Here is a 23,563-nt window from a genome sequence, read left to right as displayed (position 1 = left end):
TATGTTTTGGATGGACTTGGATGTTGCTCATTGTTGGGAGGAGGAAGAAGCTGCCAATGGGAACCCAAGGGGGCAGCTCGCGGAACGCCGGGTGGGCACAGTCATGGCCCACACCCGGACGGGCTTGCAGAAGCAGGGCAGATTTCCAGGTGGGTTTTCAGAGGTGCTGGATATTGGCCTGACCCCACTCTGCAGAGGGGCCTGGTGAAGCAAGCGTGGGGTTCTGGGGGAGCCCCGCCAGCCAGCCAGGCCCAGCCCCATGCTGAAGACCCCTGTGAGTGAATAGGATGGGAGGCTCAGGAAGTGCATTGCCCAGCATCAGCCCCCCCAGCGCGGCTAGAGCCAGAGGATCCTTCAAGCGCCCGCTCCCGCCTCACACCCAGCTCCGCCTCAGCCGCCCCACGCTGGCGTCAGCGCGGCCTACGGCGCATGCGCCCGGCGCAGCGGCGTTGGGCACGGGCAGTCGCGCCGCCATTTTGCCTGCGCTGGGTGGCGCCCGCCGACCGATGTCTCCCTGCGGCCCCAGCGCCTAGAGCAGGCGTCGGTGCCCGTCCGACCGCGGGTGAGGGAGCAGCCGCCCAGGCATCCTTCGTGCGGCCGGCGCATCCTTTCCGCAGCCCCAGCCTGGGTCCGCCCGCAGCCCGGTTAGCTCCAGCCCCGCTGAGGCACCTCCGGCGAAGCCCAGGGCTAGCGCGCGGCTCCGCGGGCAGAACCGCCGTGGCGCCTCGCGCTGCCGCGTCCAGCGACAGCCCCCGTTAACCGTCCGGCGCGCGTGCTGCCTGCTCCCGCCTTCCGGTCCCGGGCTGGCGGGGGAAGTTGCAGACGCGGTTCCTTTAAAAGTGTCGATGGGCGAATTTTCTCCCACCGTCTCAAAGGGCAGATTGGTGCTTGGAGCCGGGGCCGGGGGTGCGTTTAGTACACGGATAGGTGACGGGTCCGCTGGCTGTGCCCTGGATGGTGCTGTCCTTACAACCCGCGCACGGGAAGCTAGGCCTTGGAGACGGTTAAAGCCTTTTTTTTTCACTCCCCCTTGCCCCCCCCCCCAGCCTTTTCTGCGTTTGGATCAAGGGGGGAGACGCTTCTTAACAACGAGGCGCTGTTGGTTGCCTGTAACTGAAGTTCTGTTTGTTCCTGTCATCCGATTAGAGCTGTTTCTAGAGTAAGAGAGTCTTGTTTAGGCAACGCCTTCGTTTTTTCACAGGTTTCTTTCACTTAGTAAAATAGTATTGTTAGTGAGCTTGAATCAGGTCAAACGCTAAACAAGAAAGCTTTACATACGGCGAGTAGTTTGTCATTTCAGGAAATGAATACGTTCCCTGCAGTCATAATTTAAGTAACCAAAAGAAAGGGCTGTGATAGTTAATTTTCCCCACAATATGAGAGAGAGAGAGAGAGAATTGCTGATATCTAGGGTCCTACCAAATTCGTGGTCCATTTTGGTCAATTTCATGGTCATATGAGTTTAAAAAATCGAAAATTTCATGATTTCACATATTTAAATCTGAAATTTCAGTGTTGTAACTGTAGGGATCCTGACTCAAAAAGGCGCGTGTGGGGTTTTTTTTTTTTTTTTGGCAAGGTTATTGTAGGGGAGTTTCAGTACTGCTTCCCTTCTGTGCTGTCTTCAGAGCTGGGTGGCCGGAGAGCGGCAGCTGCACGCCAGGAGCTCAGGTCTGAAGGCAGAGTTGCCGCCAGCAACAGCACAGAAGAAAGGATGGAATGGTATGATGTTCCCACCCTTCCTTATGTGCTGCTGCCTGCAGAGCTGGGCCCTTGGTCAGCAGCTGCCGCTATCCAGCCACCCAGCTCTGAAGGCAGTTCAGAAGTAAGGGTGGCAATACTGTGATGACCCCCCCCCCCAATAACATTGTGACACCACCTTTTGGGTCAGGACTCCCAGTTTGAGGAACGCTGTCTCCCCCATGAAATCTGAATAGTACAGAGTAAAAGAAAACAAAAGATCAGATTTCATGCTCTGTGACGTGTTTTTCATGGCTGTGAATTTGGTAGGGTCCTACTGATATTACATGGTTCATTTTGTCTGGCTTGTGTCTTTCTGTAGGGAATGTGTCTTGCTATGTACACAATGGGGCTCTGTTTCTGATTGACTCTTTGCACCACTGTAATAAACAGCTAATTTGCACCAGTGTAATTTCAGCTAATTTGTCTGGTACTAAATTTAGGCTTATTGGCCTGTAATTAACAATCACTTGTGGAACCTTTTTTTAAATAAATAAATAAAAATCAACATTACATTAGTTATTTTCCAGCCATCTAGTAGAAAGACTGATTTAAGTGATAGGTTATGTTTCAGTTAGTGGTTCTGCAATTTCACATCTGAGTTACTTCAGACCTCTTGGGAGAATAGCATCTGGTCCAGGTGACTTATTGCTGCTTAATTTATCTATTTGTTCCAAAATCTCCTCTATTCAATACCTCAATATGGGACAGTTCCTTAGATTTATTTCCTAAAAAGAATGGCTCTGGTGTGAGAATCTCTCTCACATCCTCTACAGTGAAGACTAATACAAAGAATTCATTTAGCTTCTGTGCAATGGGCTTGTCTTCCTTGAGTGCTACTTTAGCATCATGATTGCCCAGTGGCCCTATTGATTGTTTGGCAAGCTTCCTGCTTCCAAAGTACTTTAAAAATTTTTGCTGTTAGTTTGTGCATCTTGTGGCCTGCCTAATTACATTTTTACACTTGACTTGCCAGAGTATTCCTTTGTATTTTCCTCATTAGGATTTGACTCTCCAAATGTAAAGGATATAGTACACTCCCACCACAGCCTGTAACGCTTTAGTTCCATTCTTATCTCTTTTTAACCCATCTGCTTGTGGGCAGACATAACATACAGTGTCTTTGTCCTTTATTTACACATATAAGTATAAGATATAAGAGTATCAAAAAGTCAAACTCAAAATTCTACCTCAGGCTGACAGACAAGCCTATATACTACAGAAATAAAGACATTTATCTTTTTTAACATAGTAGATGCTAGGGATGTAAACATTGTTTAAAAAGTTAACCAGTTAAAGTTATATTTAACTGATGAAAAGGAGAGGGGCTGGGGCTGGGGTTGCTCGGGCTGGTGGGCGTGGGGCTGGGGCTGCTGCTGAGGTCAGCCGGCACGCCCCGGGGCAGCTGCTGCTTAGGTTGGCCTGTGTGACATGGGGCAGCTGCTGCTCTGGTCGGGATCGTCCGGCAGGGCTGGGGCTTCTCCTACCAGCTCGGGGCTGGGGGTTAACGGTTATGATGGCTTAACCGGTAAGACTAAGGCTTACCGGTTCACCAGTTTACCATTTACTATTTTACATCTCTAGTATATACTTGATTATGAGGCATCACTAAATTGGTTAGGCTTTCTTTGTGTATTGATCATGTTAAAAAAACTGAAATACAGTTAGTATAGAGTTAATCATGTCCCCTGCAGATTTTTTTTTTCTCTGCAGAAAATAGATTCTTCCAGGTGCTATAATTACATCTTTTGCCCACCAGGAGCTACTGTGGCACCACATCAGAGGGGTACCTGCTCACTGGATGGAGTAACCAGCTGCGGATAGGGAGGAGGAGAGGCTTTGTTCCTCACAGCACCCTGCCTGCGGGGCTAGGTAAGGGGAACCAGGATGCGGTGGGGGGAGGACATGGACAGAACAGGTCACTTGAGGCTGCTGGGGGGTCACGTAGACTGGAGTTCAGAAGGGCTAGTGGGGGGGACAGACTGGGGTGACGGCACAAGAGCAGGTGGAGTGACAACATTGAGTTGGGGGCTAAATGGGAGTGGAAGTGCAGGGCCACATGGGATGGAAGGTGGAAGGTTGGCTGAGTGGGGGTGCAGGGACATTTGGAGATGAGAGAGAAGTGGTGGCTGATTGGGGATGCAGGGCCTCAGGGAAAAGGGGAGTGCAGGGATATATGGAGACGGGGGCAAATGTGCCTGGCTGAATGGGAGAGGCTATGGATCAGCCAGGTCTGCATGGGAGCGGCTCCCCAACTACCTAACAGGCACCCCCCAAAAAAAACCTGTTCCATACTTCTCCGACCCACACCCAGCAGCCCTTCAGGTTCACTCCCAGGCTACTTCCCAGCAATTACGCCCCCCTTTCTTAGCTCCTCTGTTACCCCTGACTACCCCAAGCCTTTGCACTGATTCGGGAAGATGTGGGAAATAAGTTTCTGTGTTGTGGTTTAAATGAATTATTACTCAAAGTATTAATACGCATAGCAAGGAATCTTATTTATCAAAAAACATTTCCTGAATCTTTTTTGTTGTTTGTATTGCTAGAGATATACTTGCTCACAAGTATTTTGAAATAAATTGAAATAATTGAAACTATCATGATACTATTATGTAATTTTGACAAATAAAATATGCAGAATTTTGCAGAATTTTAAAATATTGTGCACAGAATTTTTATTTTTTGGGCGCAGAATTACACCAGGAGTAAGAGTTCTGGTATAAAGTTGTCGTTGTTGTGGCAGAAGGGACTGGAAAATGGCATAGCAGTTTTCATTCTGTCCCTGGATTTCAGTTGCTCCTTAGTTTTATGCAACTTTCACCCTAACGCTTGTCTCATCCCTTGCAGACAGCTGTGGAGTTGCTGAAGTGTATAGGAGAGGGGCTTCTACATGTGCATTTTGGGTGATCTATACAAGTAGGCCAGAGTGCATGTACTGGTGAGTTGAGTACACAAAATTATTATTTTTTTTTTATAAGGAGTGAAAGGGCTTTTGTTTTATTAGTCTATTTTTAGTTTTGCCAGCATTGGCGGTAACAGCATGGCAACACCTCTTCAAACTTAGCATGGCTATGCATGACTTCTAGAGCATTGGTTTTCAAACTGTGGGGTGTTCCTGCTGTGACACGGTGAGGTAATCAAAGAGAGGAATAAGAATTCTCTCTCGTTAGCTGAATCTCCTGCTCCAGTTGTCAGGCTGGAAGAACAAGGAGGAGGGAGAAGGTGTGGCCTCTTCCTTTGCAGGAGGTGGGAGATGGAGGAAGAGGCATTCCAGCTTGCTTGCATCTCCAGAGGCTGATATCCATGCACCCCTGTGTGAGGTAGTTCCTTTCTGCCCATTCAAGCTCTTTTGCCTGCATGCTGTGGATCACGCCAAGGCTGGAGGAGCCTGTGGCCTGTGAGTGATAGGGGCAGGAGGTCCCAGAGTCAGGGATATGAGGAGAGAGGTGCAGCCGAGCTGTTGTGTTCTGCTGGGGTCATCTGCCCAGAACATATCACAGGCAGGGGATGTTCACAGGCTGAACAGTGGGGTATCCTGGTTGGGATGCACTCTTGGAAACCAGACTTCTGTGGTTTCAGAGTAGCAGCCGTGTTAGTCTGTATTCGCAAAAAGAAAAGGAGTACTTGTGGCACCTTAGAGACTAACAAATTTATTAGAGCATAAGCTTTCGTGAGCTACAGCTCACTTCATCGGATGCATTTGGTGGAAAAAACAGAGGAGAGATTTATATACACACACACACAGAGAACATGAAACACACACAGAGAACATGAAACAATGGGTTTATCATACACACTGTAAGGAGAGTGATCACTTAAGATAAGCCATCACCAACAGCAGGGGGGGGAAGGAGGAAAACCTTTCATGGTGACAAGCAGGTAGGCTAATTCCAGCAGTTAACAAGAATATCAGAGGAACAGTGGGGGGTGGGGTGGGAGGGAGAAATACCATGGGGAAATAGTTTTACTTTGTGTAATGACTCATCCATTCCCAGTCTCTATTCAAGCCTAAGTTAATTGTATCCAGTTTGCAAATTAATTCCAATTCAGCAGTCTCTCGTTGGAGTCTGTTTTTGAAGCTTTTTTGTTGAAGTATAGCCACTCTTAGGTCTGTGATCGAGTGACCAGAGAGATTGAAGTGTTCTCCAACTGGTTTTTGAATGTTATAATTCTTGACGTCTGATTTGTGTCCATTCATTCTTTTACGTAGAGACTGTCCAGTTTGGCCAATGTACATGGCAGAGGGGCATTGCTGGCACATGATGGCATATATCACATTGGTAGATGCACAGGTGAACGAGCCTCTGATGGTGTGGCTGATGTGATTAGGCCCTATGATGGTATCCCCTGAATAGATATGTGGACAGAGTTGGCAACGGGCTTTGTTGCAAGGATAGGTTCCTGGGTTAGTGGTTCTGTTGTGTGGTGTGTGGTTGCTGGTGAGTATTTGCTTCAGATTGGGGGGCTGTCTGTAAGCAAGGACTGGTCTGTCTCCCAAGATCTGAGAGAGCGATGGCTCGTCCTTCAGGATAGGTTGTAGATCCTTGATGATGCGTTGGAGGGGTTTTAGTTGGGGGCTGAAGGTGATGGCTAGTGGCGTTCTGTTGTTTTCTTTGTTGGGCCTGTCCTGTAGTAGGTGACTTCTGGGTAATCTTCTGGCTCTGTCAATCTGTTTCTTCACTTCAGCAGGTGGGTACTGTAGTTGTAGGAATGCATGATAGAGATCTTGTAGGTGTTTGTCTCTGTCTGAGGGGTTGGAGCAAATGCGGTTATATCGTAGCGCTTGGCTGTAGACAATGGATCGAGTGGTATGATCTGGATGAAAGCTAGAGGCATGTAGGTAGGAATAGCGGTCAGTAGGTTTCCGATATAGGGTGGTGTTTATGTGACCATCGCTTATTAGCACCGTAGTGTCCAGGAAGTGGATCTCTTGTGTGGACTGGTCCAGGCTGAGGTTGATGGTGGGATGGAAATTGTTGAAATCACGGTGGAATTCCTCAAGAGCTTCTTTTCCATGGGTCCAGATGATGAAGATGTCATCAATGTAGCGCAAGTAGAGTAGGGGCATTAGGGGACGAGAGCTGAGGAAGCGTTGTTCTAAGTCAGCCATAAAAATGTTGGCATACTGTGGGGCCATGCGGGTACCCATCGCAGTGCCGCTGATTTGAAGGTATACATTGTCACCAAATGTGAAATAGTTATGGGTCAGGACAAAGTCACAAAGTTCTGCCACCAGGTTAGCCGTGACAGTATCGGGGATACTGTTCCTGACGGCTTGTAGTCCATCTTTGTGTGGAATGTTGGTGTAGAGGGCTTCTACATCCATAGTGGCTAGGATGGTGTTTTAGGAAGATCACCAATGGACTGTAGTTTCCTCAGGAAATCGGTGGTGTCTCGAAGATAGCTGGGAGTGCTGGTAACGAAGGGCCTGAGGAGGGAGTCTACATAGCCAGACAATCCTGCTGTCAGGGTGCCAATGCCTGAGATGATGGGGCGTCCAGGATTTCCAGGTTTATGGATCTTGGGTAGCAGATAGAATACCCCAGGTCGGGGCTCCATCTGTCAACTTCATGAAAAAACTCGCACAGATACAGACAGACATCATCTTCCTCTCCAAATGCAAACAGATGGACATCATACCGAAAGGACTGAAGGTAAAAAATCCATTACAATCTACATACCACACAGACTATGCTGACAGCTTGTGCCACACACTCTCAAGGAAACTGCGGAACCACCTGATCAACATCCTCTACAGCAAACAGGGAAAGATTAAGAATGAGCTCTCAAAACTGGATACTCTCATAAAGAACCAACCTTCCACACAAACTTCCTCGTGGCTGGACTTTACAAAAACTAGACAAGCCATTTACAAAACACACTTTGATTCTCTACAAAAGAAAAAGGAATCTAAGCTATCTAAACTACTATATGCCACAAGGGGCCACAACAATGGTTCCCGTAACCCACCCAGCAATATTGTTAATCTATCCAACTATACTCTTAGCCCAGCGGAAGAATCTGTCCTATCTCGGGGCCTCTCCTTTTGCCCCTCCACCCCCACGAACATGATACAGTTCTGTGGTGACCTAGAATCAAATGTGATATATGCCATCATGTGCCAGCAATGCCCCTCTGCCATGTACATTGGCCAAACTGGACAGTCTCTACGTAAAAGAATGAATGGACACAAATCAGACGTCAAGAATTATAACATTCAAAAACCAGTTGGAGAACACTTCAATCTCTCTGGTCACTCGATCACAGACCTAAGAGTGGCTATACTTCAACAAAAAAGCTTCAAAAACAGACTCCAACGAGAGACTGCTGAATTGGAATTAATTTGCAAACTGGATACAATTAACTTAGGCTTGAATAGAGACTGGGAATGGATGAGTCATTACACAAAGTAAAACTATTTCCCCATGGTATTTCTCCCTCCCACCCCACCCCCCACTGTTCCTCTGATATTCTTGTTAACTGCTGGAATTAGCCTACCTGCTTGTCACCATGAAAGGTTTTCCTCCTTCCCCCCCCTGCTGTTGGTGATGGCTTATCTTAAGTGATCACTCTCCTTACAGTGTGTGGAAATACCGTTTTTCAGAAACGGGTACACAGCCAAAAAAAAAAAATTAGAACCTGTGCTCTAGAGTCCAAATATTCTGATATTTCAGTTGGCAAGAAAGGGTTGCCACACAAAAATACTTTGCTTCCTCCTTCTGGGGACTGAATGCATTGCCTCCATATTCGCCCACCCTGGTGCCCTCAGGGACTGAGTTCTCTCTTGTATTCTTTATGCTGTTTCTGGACCATGGAGACAGCCAACTCAACCTTTTATTAAGTCTTCTGCTCTATTTGTCTTGTTCCTGCATCTTTCTCATCTGTCTTTTTTTTTCCTCTTTCACTGAACCCTTCTGTCGCTTATTTCTCATACTTCCCACCTTGTTCCTGAATATTTCTGTTCCTTGCAGCTCTCAACTCTCACAATGTCAGTAAGGACAATACCCTGTATAGGTAGTAGTACAGGTTGTCATCCTTTATAAGATTCTCCTGCAGAGGTAATTTGATAGCGCAAAAGAGAAATGCGAGAATGGACTTTGTTCCCAAAAAGGAGGGGGGAAGAAGGGAGAAAAAGAAGCCACATCTACATCCAAGCTCTTCTCTATTTTTCCCCAGCCTGTTCTGTAACTTTTTCAGCTGTTGATGTCAGTGAAAGATGAGATCATACAGAACTTTGCAGAATTGGGTCCTTTATTAATATTTCAATAAGTTGGTAAAGTGACTAACTGGATAACTAGCCAATTAATGTCCTATTAAGTTGAATAGACGCATGTCCAGACCTTTGTGTTGTAGGCTGTCTGCTGATTGAGGAAGACACAACTGCAATAGTTGACATTCACAAGGTTATTCAGGAAGGAATGCAGAGATGAAATCTAGACACCATTAATGACTGTTTCTGAGAGCAGTTAATCCTGGAACCCACAAATGGAGAGGCAGTTCTTCATTTAGTTCTAAGTGGAGCATAGGATCTGGTCCAAGAGGTGAATGTAACTGAACTGCTCAGTAATAGTGACTATATTGTAGTTATATTTAACATACTTGCAGTGAGAAAAATAACAAAGAAACCCATCACAGTAGCATTTAACTTCAAAAGGGGGAACTACACGAAATCGAGGAAGCTAGTTAAATGGAAATTAAAAGGAACAGTCATCAGAATGAAATGCGTGCAAGCGGCATGGAAACTTTTAAAAAAACTCACCATAATAGAGACTCAAACTAATTATATACCACAAATAATAATTAATTAATTCATAATAAAAAACACAGTAAGAGGACCAAAATAATGCCACCATAGCTAAACAACAGAGTAAAAGAGCCGTTTAGAGACAAAAAGTTATCCTTTACAATTGGAAGTCAAATCCTAATGAGGAAAATACAAAGGAATACTCTGGCAAGTCAAGTGTAAAAATGTAATTAGGCAGACCAAAAGGTGCACAAACTAACAGCAAAAATTTTTAAAGTACTTTGGAAGCAGGAAGCCTGCCAAACAATCAATAGGGCCACTGGGCAATCATGGTGCTAAAGTAGTACTCAAGGAAGACAAGCCCATTGCACAGAAGCTAAATGAATTCTTCATATTAGTCTTCACTGTAGAGGATGTGAGAGAGATTCTCACACCAGAGCCATTCTTTTTAGGAGATAAATCTGAGGAACTGTCCCATATTGAGGTATTGAATAGAGGAGATTTTGGAACAAATAGATAAATTAAGCAGCAATAAGTCACCTGGACCAGATGCTATTCTCCCAAGAGGTCTGAAGTAACTCAAATGTGAAATTGCAGAACTACTAACTGAAACATAACCTATCACTTAAATCAGTCTTTCTACTAGATGGCTGGAAAATACCTAATGTAATGTTGGTTTTTTTTTTTTAAAAAGGTTCCACAAGTGATTGTTAATTACAGGCCAATAAGCCTAAATTTAGTACCAGACAAATTAGCTGAAATTACAGTAAAGAATAGAATTATCAGACATATAGATGAACATGATATGTTGGGAAAGAATCAATATAGCTTTTGTAAAAGGAACTTGTGCTTCACCAATCTTTTGAAATCTTTTGAGGGGGTCAGCAAGTATGTGGACAAGGATGATCCAGTGGACATAGTGTGCTTGGACTTTTAAAAAGTCTTTGACAATATCCCTCACCAAAGGCTCATAAGCAAAGTAAGCAGTTATGGGATGAGAGGGAAGGGCCTCTTGTGGATCAGTAACTGGTTAAAGGCTAGGAAACAAAAGGTAGGAAGTAAATAATCAGTTTTCACAGTGGAGAGAGGTAAATAGGGCAGTCTCCCAAGAATCTGTACTGGGACCAGTGCTGTTCAACATACTCATAAATGAACTGGAAAAAGGGGTAAACAGTAGGGTCGCAAAGTTTGCAAATGATACAAAATTACTCAAAAAGAACAGGAGTGCTTGTGGCACCTTAGACACTAACAAATTTATTAGAGCATAAGCTTTCATGGGCTACAGCCCACTTCTTCGGATTCATAGACTGGAACATATTGTAAGACGATTATATATACACACACACATACAGAGAAGGTGGAAGTTGCCATACAAACTGTAAGAGGCTAATTAAGATGAGCTATTATCAGCCGGAGAAAAAAACTTTTGTAGTGATAATCAAGATGGCCCATTTAGACAGTTGACAAGAAGGTGTGAGGAGGATACTTAACATAGGGAAATAGATTCAATATTTGTATTGACCTAGCCACTTCCAGACTCTATTCAAAGCCAAGCTGATGGGATCTAGTTTGCATATTAATTCAAGCTCAGCAGTTTCTCATTAGAGTCTGTTTTTGAAGCTTTTTTGTTGCAAAATTGTCACTCTTAAATCTTTTACTGAGTGGCCAGAGAAGTTGAAGTGTTCTCCTTCCAGTTTTTGAATATTGTGCTTCAAAAACAGACTCCAAGGAGAAACTGCTGAGCTTGAATTAATATGCAAACTAGATACCATTAGCTTGGGTTTGAATAGAGACTGGGAATGGCTGTGTCACTACACATATTGAATCTATTTCCCTAAGTTAAGTATCCTCCTCACACCTTCTTGTCAACTGTCTAAATGGGACATCGAGATTATCACTACAAAAGTTTTTTTTCTCCTGCTGATAATAACTCATCTTAATTAATTAGCCTCTTACAGTTTGTGTGGCAACTTCCACCTTCTCTCTATATGTATATATACATCGTCTTACTATATGTTCCATTCTATGCATCCGAAAAAGTGGGCTGTAGCCCACGAAAGCTTATGCTCTAATAATTTGTTAGTCTCTAAAGTGCAACAAGTACTCCTGTTCTTTTTGCAGATACAGACTAACACAGCTGCTACTCTAAAAATTACTCAAGATAGTTAAGATAAAAGCTTACTGTGAAGGGATCTTACAAAACTGGGTGAGTGAGCAACAGAATGGCAGATGAAGTTTTGTGTTAATAAACGCAAAGTAATGTACATTGGAAAGCATAATCCCAAGTATACATACAAAATGACACGCTCTAAATTAGCTTATGCTCTAATAAATTTGTTAGTCTCTAAGGTGCCACAAGTACTCCTTTTCTTTTTGCGAATACAGACTAACATGGCTGCTACTCTGAAACCTCTAAATTAGCTGTTACCACTCAAAGAGATCTTGGAGTCATTGTGGATAGTTCTCTGAAAACGTCTTCTCCAAGTGAAGCAGCAGTCAAAAAAGCTAGCAGAATGTTAGGAACTATTAGAGAAGGGATAGCTAAGACAAAAAATATCATAATGCCATTATAAAAATCTATGGTGTACACAACTCACAGTCCACCTGTGAACTCATTGCCAGGGGATGCTTTGAAAGCCAGAAAAGTATAATTGGGTTCAAAAAAGAATTAGATAAATTCATGGAAGATAAGTCCATTAATGGCTTCAGTCAGGATGGTCTGGGTTGCAACCCCATGCTCGGGTGTCCCTAAACCTCAAAAGCTGGGACTAGATGACAGAGGATTGATCACTCAATAATTGCCCTGTTCTGTTCGTGCCTTCTCAAGTATCTGGCCCTGGCCACTGTCAGCAGACAGGATACTGGACCAGATAAATCACTGGTATGGGCATTCTTGTGTTCTTATGTTACCTTCCTCCATAAGAGCTAAGAATACATATTTTTTAAAAATGTAAAGCTTAATTTCTGAGAAACTAAGCGTCTGCTTGATAAGGATTGATTCCTACCAGCTTGCTCTTGGACAGTGGGCAAATGTGTTTGACAATCTGACTTTTGTTAATTATTAACTGGATTATCATATTTAGTATATAGGCATGTGATGGTAGTGGTGTGAAACTGCAGGGGCATGATATTGATTCAAAGAATGTGAAGTCAGATCAGTTGCATTAAATTTGAATAAAGCTCTATTTGAACCTTGGACACTTGGTTAAATGTGGGTCAGGGCATTTTGTTTAAAAAGTGATGTGAAAATATTTACTTTTTTAATAAAATCCACTCGTTATAGAATGCTACAAGTAAGTACAGTAAAAGAGGTATTCAGCATATAATTAACATAAATCTTTTTTTTTTTTTATCGAAACTGATCTTATCAAAACTGATTATCAAAACTGATCTTATTTTTATTTTGTAGACAATGGATTCTTTGTCTCCATCACCAAAATTTTTAGACGTGGATCTGAAGGTAACTCACATAGAGTGCCATCCAAAGGAAGTGCTTGTGACATTTCGGGGGAAATACAAGACAGAATACGACTTTGATTACCACATATTGCAAAAGGAAATACAGCATATATCGAAAGTAAAGGACGGTATTGGCATTGACGAGTTTTGTTTGGTGGAGGACATAAATGGAGAATGGCACAGAGGAAGAGTGCTGGAAAAAAGAGAAGAAATTTATGAAGTGTTTCTCATAGACATTGGGAAAGTGCAAATAGTTAACGAAATAAATGTTGCTTCTGCATGTGGTGAATTGTTCCAACTGCCTCCAAAGATGGTGTGTGGTGTTTTTGCAAACATACTTCCAGTAGGGGAAAAATGGGGTCCAAAAGCTCTAAATTATTTTTCTTCTCTAATAGGATTACAGATTAAAGGTCATGTGCAAGCTATTTTACCATACCAATTGTTTCTCCTGGAAGTACCGAAAGTCACTAGCGATGTTCTTGAACTGCAGCTAGGAAAACTTGTTGATGGAGATTCGTTTCGTCTTATCGTAGAAATGTTAAAGGAATTACCCCAAGAGCTCCTTTGCAAACAAATGCCAGATTTGCTACAACAGAAATACACAAGGCCAAAGTCATCCTCTTTCAGCAATGCAGAAAATCTACCAGAGTTTCAGCCAATTCTGGATAGATTCCTGCCTTCTTTATCTGTTGGCAGTGTAGAGAAGGTAAAAATAACTGTTGCAATCAGTCCAAGCAAATTTTATTGTCAAATGCTAAAATGGCAGAAAGGGCTAGAAGACTTGACCACAACAATGACTTTGCATTATGAAGCTGTCAGTAGGGAAAATGTTCTATCTTGTGATAGTTTTGGAGCTCTCTGTGCTGCAAAAAGACAAAAAGGACAGTGGCACCGGGGAGTGATACAGCAGCTCCTCTCTGATAACCAAGTAAAGGTCTGGTTCATGGATTTTGGCAACAGTGAAGCTGTGCCTTCTAATCATGTTCTGAAACTTCAACCAGTATTCACTTCCTTACCAGTGATTTCATTTCAATGTGCACTGTCATGTTTCAGTGATCAGAGTGAAGCTGTAAAAAGAAATTCTCAACTGAAAGAATTTAAAAAGGCCTTGTTAGGACAGACTGCTGTGTATGCCAGCATTGATTTGTTCAATGCCAATGAATGTTTGTATTATGTTACATTACATAGTGAAGAATCTGAAGTTAATGCTAAATATCTACCCCAGGTGAATGAGGTAGTTCAAGCATGTTCCCTAGTTTCTAGTACAAATGTCACTAATATACTTGGAGACATCAAAGCTTATGAAGAGATCTGTGTTTCAGTTGAGAGTTTGATTGTAAACACAAAACAAGTGGGAAACTGCTTAATTGAAAAGGACCCTTTATCAATCTATTGCAAAACAGTAGAAATGAAAATAGATTCTGTTCATATTGCTTTTGTCGAATATGTGTTGAATCCATCAAACTTCTGGGTTCAAACTAATGACTATAACAATGAGTTTCAGACTTTGATGAAAAATATTGCAGATGTGTATAATAGATATGGAGTTTATGATAAGATTGTTGAAAACCCAAAGCCTGGGTTACCTTGCTGTGCCCGGTATAGGAAAGATATGGTGTATTATCGGGGACTTATCACTGAAGTGGAAGGTGTAAACATTAATGTTTATTTTTTGGATTTTGGAAATACAGATACCGTACCTGTTCATGATGTAAAAACTTTGCTTCCAGAGTTTTGTAAATTACCAGCACTTGCTATGCATTGTGCACTTGCTCATGCATTTCCCATTGAGGATGTATGGGTTAAAAAAGAAACTGATTTCTTTAAACAGGTTGTATTTGACAAACAGCTCTTGCTTTATGTCATTGCAAAGCAAAATGACAAGTACATTGTTAATGCCCAATTTATGGATGGCTTGGAACAAATGGATGTTGTCACGCTTATGGTTCAGGCTGGATATGCAGAGTACTGGGAAGTGAAACCGGATTCTCTTTTGAACTTTGTGAAAAATTCTAAAGGCCTAAATTCAAAAAACAAAAACAAAAAATATGTAAATACACCAGGTACATATGTTATACCTAAAAGTAAAGTATCAGCAACTAGAAATATCTGTCAAAACAAACAGTTATTAAACAGTTTTTCTGTGGCAAGAGAGTCTCTTGAATCTTTTCCAAGTTGGGAAAGTACTCTTTCCAAAAAGCATTGTATAATATCTGGGAGAAGTGACCCTATCAGCTCTTATAAAGAGTTAATGTTTAAACCAGGAGCAGTTCTTGATGTCGTATGTTCTCATATTATATCTCCATCCCATTTTTTTTGTCAGTTGCAAAGCAAATTACCAGAACTAATGAATTTAATGGAGCAAATTCAGAGTTATTATGAAGTGTATAGCAATCCCTATAAAACTGGACAGATTGCCTGTGTTGCAAAACACTCCAAGGATGGGAAGTGGTACAGAGCATCTTTTCTGAAACAAGTATCCAGAAATGAAGTTGATGTGATATTTGTAGACTATGGTAATCAGGAAAGAGTTTTACTTAAGGATCTTCAAGCTATTCTTCCAGATTTTTTAACTTTGGAAAATCAAGCTTTTATATGTAGTCTTAAGAATATAAATGAACCCCCACAATTTTACCCATTCATTTGGACTAAAGAGGCATGTAAGGATTTTGGAAACTTCATTTCTGCTTACAGTGGGCTATTGACTTGTGTCATTTATGCCCTAATTTTCATAAGGCCTAATTGCTTGTGTAACTTAGTTGATTTACAGACTCCATTTATTGGTGCACAGCAGTTTCTCATAGAGCATGGCCATGGCCAGTCCCAATTTTTTGGATTCACAAAAGCACTTAAACCATCAGTTTTTCTGTATAGTTTTTGCTACTCATCTTTTAATATAAAAATTGGAAGTGAAGAGGAGGTATATATAACGCATATATACAGCCCTGCAAAATTTTATTGCCAGCTTAATCGTAACACTGAAATTGTAGACAAATTAATGAAAAAGATTGCAGAGATTAGTAACATACAAAACAGTTCAGAATATGACCCGAGCAAAATACGATTATGCATAGCCAAATATTTTGAAGATGGTCTCTTTTACAGAGCTTTGGCATCATCTGTGAGATCATCATCCTATTTACTAGCCTATTTTGTGGACTTTGGGAATAAACAGATGGTAGTGAGAGACAAACTGATGCCTATTCCAGATCATGCCACAGATTTACTGTTGACACCCATGCAAGCCATTAAATGTTATCTGTCAGATCTTAGGGCAAGAGAAATTCCAGTAGAAGTCAATAGATGGTTTGAGGAGAATTTCATGGGTAAACCATTGAAGGCAGTAGTAGTATCCAGAGAGTCAGATGGCCAGATTGGTGTGGAGCTGTATGATGGACATATCCAGATAAATCACAAAATTCTACAATTATTGTCTGAGAATGGGAAAAAATACACAGAGGAATTGGAGCATGTGAAAAGTTGGTCACAGCAGTCTGTTGAAAATAGTAAGGAGGTACACAAAGTAAAACCTGATGAAGGTAATAAAACAAAAGGTAAATATATTGAGAGAATTGCCTTGAAAACTGAAATAAAAACTGAAGTACATGATATATCTTCTCAGACTGGTGTTCAAGAGGATTTTGAAGATAAAGAACAAACTGTGCTTGTTCCACAAAAATTGTGCAATATGCCCTTTATACTACCAACATTCCATGGCAATAAAAAGCCAGTTTGTAGAAATGTGAATATATCTTTGGAACACAAAGAGAAAAATGCAGATGGAATATTTGCTCCTGAATCGCTACTTTGTCCTGTTTTCAATTTGCAGGAAATACCTGCAAATATTATGACTGAATCTTGCACCAACAAACAAAATTATACAGGACAACAAGAAGGTATGGTAAATAGACCCAAATATATCAATCTTCCTCCACGTAACATTGAGCTGAATTCTCAGTCAGCAGGGTACATTTCTAATATAAATAGCCCATCTAGTTTCTATATTCAGCTTGCAGAGGATGAAAACATAATCATTCAACTTGCAGAAGAACTAAATGAAGGAAAAATAAATGTAGACCATGAAAATTACCTGAATGAACTTGTGGCAGGGGATCTTGTTTTAGCAGAATATGTAATTGATTGTTTCTTATATAGAGCAGTTATTAAAACAGTTAGCTATGGAAAATCCTATGAGGTAGAATTCATTGACTATGGTAATACAGCAGTTGTGAGTCCATCAAAAATCTACAAAATTCAAGAAAAGTTCTTAACTTTGCCAAGGTTCAGTATCCATTGTTTTCTTACTAGAGTAAAAAGTACTCTTCCCGATGGAAGCTGGAATAGCAATGTTATGTTCTACTTCTCCAGAAAAGTAAATGATAAACAAATCACTTGTGTATTTTTGCAACAACATGAACAACAGTGGGAGGTAGATATAATTTGTGATGGAAAGTCTGTGGTTAATGAGTTAATGCAGAGACATGACAGCTCAGAATTACAGAGCACACCGGTGCTAAATATGGAAACTAATACAGAACAAGACATTCCAGTCACAAATACAGATCCTGAAGATGAAGAACTAAGGAAGAACTCTAGAGGTCATAATAAATATGAGGCTGTCGAGACTAGAAACACCTCTGAAATTCTCTCTCAAATCTCTAACCAAGATCTATATCCTGGACAACTAGAAATGGCAGAAATAATTCATTTTTCAAAATGTGGAAATTTCCATGTAAAATTAATGAGAAATGTGCGAACATTTTCGGATTTAAATGTAATGGTTGCCAAAGAAGCAAAGAGAAACCGTTTGATTGCAGTAGAAAATATACAAGAAGGATTGGAATGCTTGACAAAATCTAAAAACACCTTGAAGTGGTACCGATCAGAAGTGATGAAGCTTGTTAGTGAGGAGAAAATGTTAGTTTTCTTCATGGATCATGGTAGACATGAAATGGTATCCTTGCGTAATACAAAAGTGCTCAGTAATGAGATCAAATGTATTCCTAAACAAGCCATATCATGTAAATGGATTTGGATTGAAAATTCAGGTAAAATGTCATGTGACTGTGTGGTAAATAAAATTGCACATCGTGAAATAAAGCTTCTGTTTTTGAGATACTTGGAATCTTCTTGTATATGGGAAGTAGATATCTTAGTAGATGGGATTCTACTTCTGGAATATTTGAATCAGATCTCTGGGCAAGGCAAGATCAGCAAACCTAATTGTACAGAAAGTGCAAATAATGTGGTTTCCAAGACATCTGTACTCTCTTTTAGAATAAATTCAGTTACATGGGCACTACTCCAAAGTGGTAATCAGTACCCTGGATTTGCAACTACAGTTACTGATCCTTCAAACTTCTGCATTCAATTAGAAGACTTATTTGACACTATGAAAACCTTATTTATGCTACTTTCTGACCTTCCAGGCAATTTGCCAACTTTGCCACGGGACCTTGTGACTCCTGGTGCAAGTTGTTTGATCAAGTTTGGGTTGGAAGCACAGTGGAACAGGGTAGAAGTTTCAGAAGTTTCAGATCAGTCTGTTGTTCTTATGTTTATTGATTATGGCTTTTCTGCATATATTCCCTACTCAGATATCAATAAACTGAAAGTTGTTCCAGAAGAACTTACTTGTTTACCACGGTTATCTTATTCTTGCTCCTTATCTGGTGTGATTCCTGCTAAAGGGGAACACTGGAATGATGAAGCTAAGCTCTTGTTTCAGCAATTTCTATCTAAACAAGGCCTGATTTTCCAGTTTAAGCACTATGGTTCTGGAATGAAACTAGAAGTAGATGTTTTGTGTGAGCAGAGTAATCTAGCAGATACCTTGGTTGCAGCCGGTCATGCTGTCTACTGTAAAAGTACATGCTGCCTTGTTGGAATTGACAATACAAAACCAAGTGAACCATGTTCACAACATCAAGGTGAAGCACAACAATCATATTTTTTGCAAATTTCTGAACCAAAACATAACTGTACTGAAAGCAGTTTTTTGCCAGGTGAAAAACAGAATGCACAGCAGCAAACACCAGATCTGCAACATAGAAATGCCTGTGGTACACTTTCAAGAATTAAATCTACCATTAAACCACATTCTAGAAAACGACCCAGGAAGAAACCAGGTTTATATAGTAATGGCAAAAATATTGGAAAAGATGAACTTAAGTGTGACAGAAATTTATTTATGCAATTTTTGGATAAGAAATGTAAAACCATTTCAACAGACAGTCTTACTGAAAATCTGTCTCTAGAAGCAATGAATGAGACATGTGACTCTGCTGACATGAACACCAGAATGAGGGAAATGAAGATTAGTAAAGAGGTGGCATCAAAATAATATTTGAATAGTAAGTAAGCTTCAGTGTTAAAAGTACTTTTTTCAGGACAGTAATACAGATTGAACTTTTACCTCAGTTCTGTAATATGTTTGCAAGAGTTACGTTTATTTACATTATAAAGCTTTTTGGCCTCACTCTGATTTCAAATAGATTTTACTTCCCTTTGATTCCAGTGCAAATTGTGGCCTTTATTTCTGTTTTTATACATCCAGGAAGGCTTATTACAAAAAGGCACGACACCAAATTATTTTTATAAAGAAGGAAAGGAACCTAATTTTAGTACCTAGCACCTTCTTATTTCTAGAAAAAGGATCAGTAAATATGGGCCTGAACCAACACATTAAACTCAATGGAAAGATGTCCATTGACTTCTCCTGGGTTGGGATAAGGCCTGGCCTGGGATAAGGTCTTCAGAATTAGATGGGACCAGAATTTTGCCTGGCCCTTATGCCTGGGGGTGGGGGTGTGTGTGGCAAATTCCATACTCCCTCTTCTCTACACACTGCGTGTACACAAGGGCAGATGGAATCTAGCCCTATTGCTATCTTTGATATATTGGAATGGATATTAGAAGGTTTAGATTTTTTCTTCCAAGGGAGAGTTTCAGAAAATGATTGTTTTGTAATATCAGTTATCATGTAAGGATGCTAAAATCTCTTTACAAATGGACATTTCCAATAATATATCTGTGTAAAATATGTTGTTTTCCTTTCTTTTGAGGTTTTTTATTAACACCTCATAACTCCAGAATGGTTGCAGTGACTTCGCTCAAACTTTCCTAAAGAATTTACATTTGCACAGAGACCCAGCATGAAGAACTTTAGGCCAAAAGTGTAAATCTTCTTACTGTTATGAGTGTGTGAAAATGGTAGATTAGAATGGAAAATGTTTTTCATCTTTAATAGACATTTCAAATAGTGCAGCTACTGTATTATACACATATAAGATTTAAGAAATGTGTATTAAATATGGACTGGGTATTATGGGATATACATAACTTTCCCCCAAAAAAATTTAAATACTGAAATCATAGATTTTCTAGATACAGAAGGATTGAATGATGTCCTGCCACCTGGGGAAAATAAAGGATATGAAAGCTTCGCATTACATCTAGAATTTAACCTCTCTTGTTGCCATTGGTAAACTATTCAAAATAGGTGTAAAATACTTTTAAAATGCTAAAATCTATTTCAGTACTCAGATTAAACTACAGTATTCTATTCATATCAAAACAAAAACAAAGTTGAAATTCATCATTGTTAATTAGTGTGTAGCATGATGAAATACCAAGAATGTTGCATTGGAACTGATAAAACATTTTGCTTCTGCTTATGAATATATTAAAATCATTTTACTTAAAGTAACTTATATTTTATCATTCCTTTATATTCATAGGTAATTTTGAATTATGTTTATTTGTTTGCAAAGTTAGAGAGATAAGGAAACTTTTTTATTTTTATCTGTTAACATAATAACCTAATGGAACTTCTTGTAGGCTGTTTTCCAGCAAGTCCTTTGTCTTTTGTTTCAGTATACTATTAACTTTTACAATCCAAAGTTTAAGGGACAATTTATGAAAAAGTTGTACCATATTTTATAAGTAATCCTGTTAATTTCAGTGGGAATTATTGTCGGGTGCTATTTGGTATGAGAAAGGGTGCCCCAAGCTGGCCCTAAATATTCAGGACCTAATTCTACCCTTTGTGTGTTCACAAAGCTCCCCTTGAACTTTTCCAAGGTCAAAATTTGGCCCTGGGTTTCCATTTTTCATTCAGAAAATATAGGTGTACTCATAAGCAAATGTAACCTTGGACATGCATTTTTTTTTTGTTTGTTTGTTTGTTTGTTTTTTGGGTTTTTTTTGTTAAGTAAAGCTGAACAGGACCCAGCCACATCTACAGCTGTTAATTTTACTGTTAATTTTTTTTTTATGGAACGCTTATGGTAGGCTACTGAATTTTTTTGGAATATTAGAATATTGTTAGTGTGGCCACGTTTTTCAGTTTATTTGTATATAATTCTAATACAACCAAATATGAAGTGTAGCATAGAAATGACAACCATTGTAAAACAGCAGTTCCAAATAGGTATTAATTTCAACCAAATGTTCTAGAAATAGAAAGTGTGTAAATTAATTTAAAAGATTGCCAAATGTCTAGTAAAGTTTCAAACATGGAAAAGTGTAATATATAGAGATTTGGACTTAAAGGAGGTGTTGTCCCCCCCCCGTTTTAATTTGTGTGTGTGTGTGTGTGTGTGTGTGTGTAATAAATTTAATATGGGGGGGATAACACCTTCTTTAAGTCCAAATCTAGACTGCAACCATTGTAGGGTTTATACCATACGTAGGTGTGTTGGACCATGCTTTGGAATTGCATACTTTTGTGCAGCTCTCATTGATTTTCCTCTTTAATCCCAGCTACAGTAGCATTTGTGCTTTGTGTATTAGAAGGGAGAAAATACAACACTTTAATTTAACTAAATCAACTTTGTTTTCAGGTATTTGTATTTGAAAGGAATTGACATATTTTTAAGCCTGAAAAGCCTAAAGAGTATTTTTTCTATTGGCTTTTAACCAAACTTGATACTAAATATAACTGAAGCTTATGTTTCATTAAATTTGATCATAAGAAAGCTTTTTTTAATTGCTAATCATTTGATTGTATTTTTTAATTTGTATATATTGCCTAGTATTGCTTATACAATATAATTGTTTAATTTTCTATTCATGATATATACACATTACAGCAAAACGGTTGTATTTTGTTGGAAAAAACATAGCATGTTCAAATATTTTATACATGCATATATTAATACAGCTTGTGTTTTACTCTCATTCTGTAATACACATAGTAAATCTCCAGAGTTTTGATGTGTTGGATATGGCAAGCCATGGCTAAATTATTTTGAATAATTAACTTCATTTTGAGGTTCACTTAGGTTTAAGTGGTTGGTAAATGGTGTGAAAAAGGATAAATACCAACATTTCAAATTAGATGGTTAGAATTATGTGCATTTATTTTTTGAAAGCTTTTTTCAGTATATATTTAAAGTATGTAAACTGTATTATCTTGTTTAAATAAAATTGTCTTCACTGAAGTGATTTATAATACTGTATAAGCCTAATTATAATATGCCTTATTTAAAAAGTGGGAGGTCTTAAGATAGTGTGGAAATTCATGAGGAGATGTGTGAGAGAGTGGCAATTTACTCCACTGACAAGAACCATATGATGGCATATGCATTAGTCCCTAGAGAGGGAATTACCTCTTGCTGATTTTGGTGATCCTCCCTGGCTGACAGTGGAGTAACCTGAGCTATGTCCTAAGGGAACTTGTCTTCAGTCCTTAGCCAGAATAAATAATGGGCCAGTGAAAGGAGAGAGAGAGAGAGAGTGTGGAAGAGGGGATCTCTGTTGAAGATCCATAGGGAGGGAGAGACTTTTAAGAATGGGGTCATAGGGATTTCATTGGAGAGGAATTCTGGTACTTAAGGGTCTTTGGAAGTGTCGGTCAAGCAAAAATGCAAGTCAGAAAATCAAATCTTTAAAGCTAAAGATAAGGAAAAACTCCTTAAACTGCCTTGTCACTTTTGTCAGTCATTCAACATCAGTGGAAGTGTCTATTCTGATTCTTGTTGCAAATGATCTTGAGGTGTCTAATTTAGTAGCAGACCTGAGCTAATCTTATGTTTGAACTGATCTTCAAAATGTCACCAACCCAAATCCATGGGTTGCTCCCAAGCAAGGGTGGGAAGGCTAGGTTATTTAGCAATTTCACATCCAGGGCACTTGGGTCCGGATCCACAAAGGAACTTCAGTGCCTATAGCAGGGCTTTAGGCCCTTAAGTCATAGTTTTAGGCCCCACTGCTATCTACGAACCCCCCACTTTGTTGCCATCTAATCCTGAAAGCGCCTAAACTCACTCGATGCCTACATTTTTGCTGTAAAAGTTCCCTAAAGTTTCTGGGTGTGTGCACTGTTGCCTCAGGCAGGTTCTCAGATGCCTATCTCATGCCTAAACCCCAGCATGATCCACAAACCAGATGGGGATAAGCATTCTCCCACCTATCTTGTGGGATCTGATCTAGTAGGCCCTCATTCTCTTCCATTGAAGCTGTCCCACTTTAGTTATCTAAAGAGCCACTGGAGCAGGGGAACTAGACCTGGGGTCTCCCATTCCTTAGATAGAGCCCTAACCACTAGGCTATAGAGGCATTCTTGCTATCTCTCTGTGGCACAGTGACTATTTAAATATTTATCTGAAGTGGAACAGC

The 23,563-nt window shown here is 40.2% G+C and overlaps 1 protein-coding gene across 2 annotated transcripts; it reads left to right on the top strand.

The window, feature by feature from the left end:
• The first annotated feature begins 427 nt into the window (after positions 1 to 427).
• On the top strand, positions 428 to 19,407 carry TDRD15 (tudor domain containing 15). 2 transcript variants are annotated; one of them, XM_038394086.2, is made up of 4 exons: positions 428 to 562; positions 3,500 to 3,612; positions 4,588 to 4,678; positions 12,894 to 19,407. In XM_038394086.2, exon 4 carries the CDS (start codon positions 12,897 to 12,899, stop codon positions 19,284 to 19,286), a length of 6,390 nt encoding a protein of 2,129 aa, XP_038250014.1. In that variant the 5' UTR covers positions 428 to 562; positions 3,500 to 3,612; positions 4,588 to 4,678; positions 12,894 to 12,896; the 3' UTR covers positions 19,287 to 19,407. The 2 variants fall into 2 exon arrangements, with proteins under 2 accessions (XP_038250014.1, XP_043366121.1); XM_043510186.1 differs by lacking the exon at positions 428 to 562 and adding an exon at positions 1,046 to 1,159.
• Positions 19,408 to 23,563: the final 4,156 nt, after the last annotated feature.

This window comes from Dermochelys coriacea, chromosome 3 (assembly GCF_009764565.3).
Source record: "Dermochelys coriacea isolate rDerCor1 chromosome 3, rDerCor1.pri.v4, whole genome shotgun sequence".
Lineage (NCBI taxonomy): Eukaryota > Metazoa > Chordata > Testudines > Dermochelyidae > Dermochelys > Dermochelys coriacea.
Note: the sequence above shows the minus strand (reverse complement) of the source record. Positions and strands in the feature narration are given on the sequence as shown.

Excerpts from the sequence above, each read along its gene's own strand:
- TDRD15 (XM_038394086.2), top strand. The coding sequence starts at position 12,897 with ATGGATTCTTTGTCTCCATCACCAAAATTTTTAGACGTGGATCTGAAG.